Source organism: Cupressus sempervirens, chromosome 7, assembly GCF_028749045.1.
Source record: "Cupressus sempervirens isolate cs-2001-9-10 chromosome 7, ASM2874904v1, whole genome shotgun sequence".
NCBI classification, from domain to species: Eukaryota; Viridiplantae; Streptophyta; class Pinopsida; order Cupressales; family Cupressaceae; genus Cupressus; species Cupressus sempervirens.
This window is the reverse complement of record NC_143124.1, coordinates 773295171-773304696: the sequence shown is the minus strand read 5'-3', so window position 1 is coordinate 773304696 and position 9526 is coordinate 773295171. Positions and strand designations below refer to the sequence as shown.

The window sequence follows — 9526 nt, the reverse complement described above, 5'->3', positions numbered from 1 at the left end:
TTATACTATTCAACACCATGTAATGTAAGACACTTTTCCTATGGTCAACAATAGAGTGGCCACCTTATGATCATTCCACGTTCATTCTAATTGATAGGGATTATAGTGCTTCAATATTTGCGACTTCAACTTGTTCACCAACTTCTCTTAGGAATAATTTTTTTTGAACTCCCACTGTCAATTGCAAGGTTTTAAGACTTTCCTTCAACCGTATATCTTATTAAAAATAAAACACTTCCTCTATAGTAAATCTTGATTCAAATCTCAGTCTAACATAAGGATCTCCTTATCATTATATTTTTTCTCTATATTTAATTTGGTGTGTTCTTCCACAAGAAAAGAAGCTATTCTACTATTCTCTACCCTCTTAATTGAATTATTAATTGGCTACAATAAAAATTTAATTTTCCTTCTCCTCTACACGTAAAGAAAGTTCCTCTAAATATTTGTTGATTATCTTTCTTAGAACTCACATTCCAAAAGTCATTCTATTCTCCATTCCAATGGAAGTTTCCTTCCTCCCTGTAGTGTGATTTATCCTCATTGCCTTCTATTTTTTCTTTTTTTTTTTGTTCCACATAAGATCTTTCTCCTCAACTTAATAATCCATTTCACTAAAATATGCCTCCTCTACCTTTCTATCTCTACTAGTGTCTTTTTTTAACTTTTTCCTAAACTTCTAGATATATTGATACACTTCTTACATGCTCTACAAATTAATTAAATTAAGTTCATCAATTATATACATCCTCAAACAATTAAGATACCATACAACTTGTTAAATATCATCCCTAGTAGGTCCAGATCTAACATCCAACTTGTAGAATTTATCATTATACCCCTTCACACTAATTTCTTACTACTTCAACTTCTATAACTATTGAAAAAAATTCACTTAATAATATGTAGGAAATTTTTCTTCAACTTTTTCACATCCCATTCCAAAATTTGAATTTATCTTTTCCTCTTCTTTCTTTATCAATCTAGAAATATTCCCAACATAGTAATGCATGTCTTTTCAACTATGTGTAAGTAGACGCTTCACTTATTTATCCTCACTTGTTCTCTTAAATTCAAAGTACATCTCCATATTTGTAATCAAATCTATAAATTAATCAAAGTCCAACATTCTATGATAGTACTGTGGGTTAAAATATAGCTTAGAATTTTTCCTAGCTATAGGTCTTAGGAGTACATCATCTACCCGATTGATCTCATCTTACTCTTCTTCCATTATTTATTCCTCTTCTTCATCACACTTGTCTTCATCACTCAAACCTTTTATTTTCATAATTTTAATATCTTCTAATCATGTCATTATCTTCCTTAACATATCCATAGAAGTTATATCTACAACTCTATGTACTCCACCACCTCCAACACTTCCTTTTTAGACCATCCTTATACAAGTCCAATATAGTTACAAGTCAAATCCTTAGTCTTCCACCCTAATATAAGTACTTATAGGATTTTACAATCTAATGGAAAAAAAAATTATTATTTTAGGAATGAAGATAACTCTATTACCATTTGACATAGCCATGATATGGGGTTATTCAAGGAGAATGATATTGACCATAAAGCAAGAGTCACACAATAGAATCATCGTCACTAAGTTAAGAGAATACAAGATCATACATTGACAAAAAAAATTATTTATAATTTATAAATAACATGAAAGCTTACATTGTAGGTTTACAAGCCTAATTATAGACAAAATTTTAGATTAACCTCTTTTTGGCCATTTAAGAATTAGTAATGCCCAATAATCTCCCACTAGAAGGATCTATTTCATCAATATATATCACATCCACAATTCATCAAGTTATCCAAGAAATATTATAATCTATAATAAGAAAAATATAGGTTTGACACAAATCATGATGAAATCCTCCACAAAGATCTCAAATAAAGTTCGAGCCCATAGGGAGGGAAACCTAGAGCATTAAAATATCATGAGATGAGCCAATCATATTCTTAAGCCAAGAAAATCCTCTACGAAAATAAGGAAAGTACAAGTTATTTTAAAATATAGTGATCAAATAGGTTGAGAAAAACATAGTAAAAGTACAAGTTATTTGTAAAGACTTCGATTGATTTCCTAACCCAAAGGAAAACCCAACAATAGAATAGAAATGTGTCAATCAATTACACAAGAGAAAATGAGTAATTATACGAGGATGTTGAAAGAAACATAGAAGTAAATTGAATAGGAACAAGAAAATGAAAATGTTTTAGGTTGACACAAGATTGTTAAGAACTAATGATGCTCCTACATCATAGTTACTTATAAATGATAAGCCAATTAGTTTGACTTGAAAACTTTTCATTTGGATTTTAATATCAATTTCTTAATTTGAATTTCTATAAAAAAATATGTTCTACTTATCAATTGATGAGCTAAAATTCCTTTATAACAAAATGGTTCATAAGGTACAATACTTGCTAAAGGTTTTCCCAAATGGCTTAGTAAGGTCAACTAGCTTAATCTTGGAGGAAACATCATGGTTAAGCACAATTTGGATAGAATGTTTCTAGGATATATGACCTCTTGGGGAGGTCCACTATGTCACCTCTATGTGCATCAACTAGAGGTAATGACTGCAAAGTATACCATTAATTCTACTACACCATTTGACTCTAATAGCATTAGCATAATTAGATATAAAAAATTTAAGAATAATCCATTAACTTTTTAATTATATGTATTAATATAACAAGAATCATTTCATAAATTAGCTTTTAAATATTTTATAGCAAAGTGAGTGAGACCTTACATTTTAATTAAATTTTAATATTGAAAACAACCTATATATATTAATACTCTCTAACACTTTTGAGTCCTTAGTACATAAATGCTTTAAAGTACAATATCATACATGATAGAGATCATCATGATAGATACCATGTGCCTCTAGCTATATTTTGTGGCTCACTAGATGGTATTAGGGGTCCATTAGGAAAAATTGTGGGCATGTAGTGTTGGCTTTGTCTCCACCTCACCATGATTTGGCTCGACTACCTACTCCACAATATATGGTGTGTTTTGATGTCTCAATTTTGAACATGGTGGAAACTACTTTGGTGAATCAAAGTGAGGACTCTGAAGTAAATGATGTGGACTTGTTGGTACCATTTTCTCAGTCCATTACTTGTTGGGGATGTTCTTATGGTGTTATAGACATGGCTGATGACTTGACTATCATGGATGTGGATTCATCTTGGCAGCTGGTTTGTTTTTTGATGGAAGATGCTTAATGGTTTTTGCCTTTTTAAACAATTAGCCCTCTACTAGTTCTAGGGGCCTTTGTTAGTTTTGGTGGATGGATGTCCCATTTTGCATACTACAGTTTATAGAAATGGGTTTGTCAATTTCAAGGGTGTGTTAGTCTGCAAGTTTTTGGATTATAGGTATTATGTTAGTTGGATATTTAGTTATGGTGGACTCTCTATAGTATTGTTTAGTATATGCTTGATCATGGGATCAAAATTTTGTAAAAGTATATTAGCTTTATACTACTTATACTCTAGCCTTTTGTTGGAAAAAACAACAACATCATACATAGTTTTTAAAGCTCAGTCATTATATTCTTCAATAACTATTGGGTAAAAGCACAAACCTGTGTCACCTTTTATAAAGAAGTGATATCAGAATTTAAAGTCTTCAAATTTAATGGCATAAAAGTGGCATTTGTGCTTAGAATTTGAAGATGATGTAAACTAATGAAATGTGTAAAATTGGATGAAGTTTATGTCTGTAATTTTTTTGAAAAAAATTGAGTAAAAATTTTATCTATTTTTCAAATTTTAAAGTCTATTTTTTAATTTTTTTAAAATGCTAAAAATATAGAGTTTTTTTCCCGTCAAACAAATATATGAAAATGTTCATATTTTGGTCTAATTTTGGAATATGTTAGAGTCAACATGTATACCCAATGCACCAAAAAAGAAAAATTGAAATTCGGCTAATATTTTATAAGTTATAATTGGTCAAATCAAAGTTATCAAAAATTGACAAATTTTTTCTCCCGTTAAACTTTTTCCATCAAACCTACATATTTTTTAAAACAAATTACATATTCTTGAAGAAGACTCTCTCCTCTAGTGCAGCATTAAAAAATAATAATTTTTGAACATGATTTACTATTTTTGAATAGACATCTTCTTGAATCTTAAAATACCTACTTGTACTATTTTCAAATTATAACATATTATCCATAATTAAAATTTTAAAAAAATTACATAATCATAATCTTGACTCCGAGACCTACAAAACCATATTTTTAGTTTTAAAAAAAACTTTAATTTAGTAAGTCAAATTGGCCTTCAAAGTGAGAAGTTTGCAGAAGTCCTTATTTTTGCTTGTGTGGCTGCCAGCTAAGATGCCACATAGGTAGTTCCGGCCGAAAGGGTTTCGGCCGTAACCCCCTAGTGTATAAAATTATCATCAATCACTTTTTGGCTATTTTTATGATATTTTGAGTCATTTGAAACATGGGGTTTACGACCGAAACTATTTCGGCTGAATGTGTTTCGGCCATAACTATGCTTGCCATGTTGACGAGGAAACTTGCCACGTATGTACGGTCGAAACTTGTTCGGCCATAACTGTTATGGCTGAAACTATTTCGGCCATAACCCCTCCAAATATCACCAATGGTGACACGGGTTTGTGCTTTCACCCTATTAATTATGTTTTCCTTAAATATAACTTTCATATATCTTTCTTAATATTTTATTATAATTCTTCATATGTAATTAATTGAATGAAGAACACTAAAGCATTCTTCTTTTAATTAGAATTCAATTTCTTTAATTTATACATAGATCATATATATAAAATTATTTCTTTTTCTTCCAATATAAATTGACAAGTACAAAAGAATGTTTTTCTTTCCCTTTTATATTTATATACATTTATCTATTGTTATATTAAAAAAAACAAAAAACAAAAGAAGATTTTTATTTCCTTCTATTCATAAAATCCTTAAAATTATTTCTTTTTCTTCCAATATAAATTGACAAGTACAAAAGAATGTTTTTCTTTCCCTTTTATATTTATATACATTTATCTATTGTTATATTAAAAAAAACAAAAAACAAAAGAAGATTTTTATTTCCTTCTATTCATAAAATCCACAAATAGAGTACACTTACATTGAGTCTGTTGCCCCACTCGAATAGACATCCATGTGCACAGCAAGATATCTATTTTCTTTTACATCATATTCCACTTTACTAAAGCAGGGACAGCTAAAACAAACGCCCATTTTTGGGAATGACCTGTGGTAAAAATTTCTACTGGCATAGAGGTGAAAGAAACTAACAAATACAGGAGTCAAAACTTATTAGGAAGACTTCTTTAATGTAATTTTGGTTGTCTGGATCTTATTGGGAATACTTGAACTTCTTGTTGAAGGTAAAATACATATACAGATGTGTATGCCATACAATGAACCAGTACGCTTTCAGTTGTATTCACACGGGGAGATAATCCGCTGACACCCCTGACAACGGTGAGGCAAAACTCAGTGGAGAAGCCCGTGGATAATCCCGAGGAATGCTAGGCAAACCATCTTCCCTTTCCAGCTTTTCGAGCACTAGTTTCATACTCGGTCTCGCATTCGGATCCGGATGAGAACACCACAATCCCACTAACATCAGCCGCTCCATCTGCCCACGATTGAAATTTCCATCAAGCTTTTCATCTGCTGCATCTAATATCCTCTGATCTGCATATAAATACCAAACCCATTCAACCAATCTGGAATTATGTCGATCTAGGCTCTTGTCAACAGGCCGCCTTCCACAGGCAATTGCAAGGGCGAGTGCTCCAAAGCTGAACACGTCCGATTCTCGACTGGACTTTCTCTCGGTGGCGTACTCCGGCGCCATATACCCAAATGTCCCACACTGATTACTGTTATACCAGTGATCTCCATCCTCAGATCTCAGCGCTCTTGCCAGACCAAAATCCCCCAACTTGGCTCTGAAATCTGAATCCAACATCACATTCTCCGCTTTAATATCTCTGTGCAAAACACTCTCTCGCCGATCTAGATGAAGATAAACAAGAGCAGAGGCTACGTCAAGGGCAATACTGTTTCTCTTATCCCAATCAAGAGGACCTTTTGGATGATCCTCAAATATGTATTTGTCTAAACTTCCATTGGGCAGCAATTCGTAGACCAGAAGCCTTTCCCCCTTTCTGTGGCACCATCCCAGAAACTCAACGAGATTACGGTGTGTGAGTTTACCGTTTATAATCACTTCTGACTCGTACACGTTTTTTCCTTGATTCGAATCTGGGTTCATCCTTTTAACAGCCACAGCCTGGTTTGTGCTTGGGAGTGTGCCTCTGTACACTTTCCCAAATCCTCCTCCTCCAATCTCTTCATCTGGACTGAAGTTGTTTGTAGCGGCGCTGAGGTCGTCATAGGAAAACTTCCGCGCAGACTGAATAGCCCTGGCTAGCCATTTGTCCAACTCATCATCGCTCTCCTCTTCAACAGCCTCTGGAACGACAGATTCTAATGATGGGTATTCCAGTTTCTCCTCGGCCTTCTTTCCCATGACTTCACCACTGGTCTTCCTACGCCGCCATCTCACAAACATAATAGCAGCAGTAATAGCAATGATCAAAACAATGGTGACAATAATGAAACTGTGATGCTTCTTTTTCCTAATGGGGGCTGGTGTTAGGGTTATGGCGCTGGATGAATCTTGGCATGAGAAACTCCAGGCATACACAGTGTGTGTCTCTGTTTCGATCCCAGTGGATGCTGAAAGACCAATCTTGACAACCGGGGCAAGGAACTGACTAAGATCCATGTCATACCACAAGACTGGCTTCACCGGTCTAGATGGAGTAAGGCCGCCCGGGGATTGTAAAAGGAAGACTTGAAGCTGTTGCAGAGGAGCATAGTATTCCACCCACGCATCCCATTTCTCTCCGTTGTTGAGAACGGCGTCATCGAAAAGATCACTTACTGCAAAAGTTACCTTGGATCTAATGCTGTTGATATCGATCCCCACATGGTTATCATCCGGATCGAAGTCGTCCTCGTTTGTATCGAACTCCACTGCGAGAATCTGATTCGTTGCGTTCCCATCTGATTCAGGTTGGAAGAGGCCAAGCCATTCGCCCTGATCCGCATCGGAGGGATCAAAGTCGGATGGAGCGATGAAGAAAGCGAGGCCCTCTCCACTTCCATTAACTGCTGCCATACTGAATTGAAAATGTGTAGAAAAACTTGCGAGGGCTTGTGAAGGAATAAAATTGGAATAGGTTGCCCATCCGAGGCTCGATTGGCTCAGGGTAAGCTGTATTGCATTGCTAGAAATGGATGCATCTGCTGACATCCGGATATCTGTTTGAGGGGGGAAATTAAAATTAATGGCTTCTGCATCTGAACCGTAATAGGAAGCAGACAGAGTGATAAAAAAGCAGAAAAGAAATCTGATCAACACCATCTTGGCCATCGGGATTTACCTGCAGAGAATGAGTGTATGAATGAGTACTTTTAGCAGAGCATATAAGGACTACAGGGTAACAAGTAGGTTGTTTTCTATGGATGAGTACATTAGCAGGCAATCGGACAATAGGACTACAGGATAGATATAATGTGGTTTTGTTTGAATGAGTATTTTCGTCAGAGCATAGCAATACGGTAGTTTTTTATGTATGCATACCTTTCCAGAGATGCTGAAACTATGTCTGAGAGATCTCCACTTTCTGTAATAAGTTTTCACTAAAGGATTTGCTTCTTTTGCCATAAGGAAACATATTAACAATTTAGTTTTTAAAAATGGGGATGTTTCAAAACTGCAAAATGGGCATGTTGACAAAAGTAGCTCAATAAGGCGCATAAACATGAAAAGGGTAAAAGTTGCTGATATTATTTTTTCAGGTAAATGTGCGTCGTCAAAATTACATCCAAGAACAATGTTAAACCGCAATTGACACTATCATAATTATTATAGTTGTTATTATTTCATCAATCACAATTTATGCTGATTGAGCATTTTAGCGAACAATGTTTAAACAAAGACAGCTGTATAGTTGAGATTAAGAAATTCAAAATTTCCAGCAATCATTCATTTGAAGGAGGAATCTTCTGGAATAGCTAGCATCCCACGCCATCTTAATCATCAATTAACTTTGTTGGTAGAGAGAAAAATAGAAATCAAATTTATTACTAAACTAAAAGAGCCGTAGAGCATTAGAACTTCGTTTTGGGAGGAAGAAAACTTGTTACTTGTCGACATCATCTAACTGGAAAGCACTTTGACTGTAGTCGCCTTTAACAGAGAGCCACGAGAAATCAAACTCAGACAGCGCTTTGCTTTCTGATATGTAGAACAATTCATTGCTTAAATACGTTAAAAACTACCCTTTCACTTTCACATCATGCATGATGATGAAGGAAAGGATCAGCATTTCTTTCCACAGCAGATTCTCATCTGAATGCTCAGAAAAATTAGTGAATATTTGGAATCCAATAAAGGATTAAAAATGCTTATAAGCAGAGGATCATTCTGTAAGAGGTCTGCTACGGAATCTTTAAATGCTCTGGACAACCATTTTCTCAATATCTCTTGCTTTCCGCATGATAGAGGGAAGGGTGAGGAGAGAGAGAAGCTTCCTGTTGATCTGATTCTGGGCAAATATGTGAGTGTGCTTTCTGCGAAGTCCAATCAATCTATTTCTTCTTTATCGTTCGTTTAGGAGGACTTCTGATTCCAATCAAATATCATATGGATAAGGCATATATATTTGGTTCATAGTAGAAATAGCAGAATTAGTTGTCTGCCCCACGATATGAAGTAATCTATATTATTATAAAGTGTTTGTATAATCCATAAAAGTATATACGAATTTTCAATAATCATAATGTTTTTTTTTTTTCTTTCTTTCTTCATATTCATGTTATTCTTTAATGATGCCCACTTCAATTGTTGATAAATGAAATGGTAATGTAAAGTCTAATCAGAAAGTTAAAGTAAAAATGAATCATCTAATTAATCATAGATAAATGAAATGGAAATTTCATTTCAAGTATATGTTGTACAAATACTATGATATAAACAACAATCTATATGTAGAGTCTATTTAAAATCATTTTGAATTCATCAAAAGCAAGTTTTGAAGAGATATGAAACCTTTAGTACAATTAGGTTACTTTAGACAAAGCTTTAAGAGGCGCCAAAATGATGCAGACCACGGAAAAGATAGACCCAACCCATCACTATAATACAACAAAAATATAATTCAAAGCCAGAAAAACAACATACAAAAAACTAGTAACAAACAAAAAATAGAGAGCCTAACAACTAGCCCATAGACATTAAGGTCCTAGTGAGCTCTTCCTCCATTTGGCTCATCATTTGGGCCACACTCTTAATCCCTAGAATCATTTTCAAGTTAGACTAAGCCTTCTTCTTCATATTGGCTCTAGTTCTCCTACTTGGACCAACAATAACACTAACACTTTCCTTAGGATCATGATCAACATCAACTTCTTCG

The 9526-nt window shown here is 34.2% G+C and overlaps 1 protein-coding gene across 1 annotated transcript; it reads right to left on the bottom strand.

Moving 5' to 3' along the window:
* Positions 1-5098: 5098 nt before the first annotated feature.
* Positions 5099-7981, bottom strand: LOC149549602 (putative L-type lectin-domain containing receptor kinase S.7). Its single transcript, XM_089792924.1, has 2 exons — positions 7693-7981; positions 5099-7492 (listed from the first exon to the last, which is right to left on the bottom strand). The coding sequence occupies exon 2, from the start codon at positions 7480-7482 to the stop codon at positions 5479-5481; it is 2004 nt and encodes a 667-aa protein (XP_089649050.1). The 5' UTR covers positions 7483-7492; positions 7693-7981; the 3' UTR covers positions 5099-5478.
* Between the last annotated feature and the right edge of the window lie 1545 nt (positions 7982-9526).

Bases quoted from the DNA above. Each gene is read 5' to 3' on its own strand.
- LOC149549602 (XM_089792924.1), bottom strand. From the start codon at position 7,482: ATGGCCAAGATGGTGTTGATCAGATTTCTTTTCTGCTTTTTTATCACT.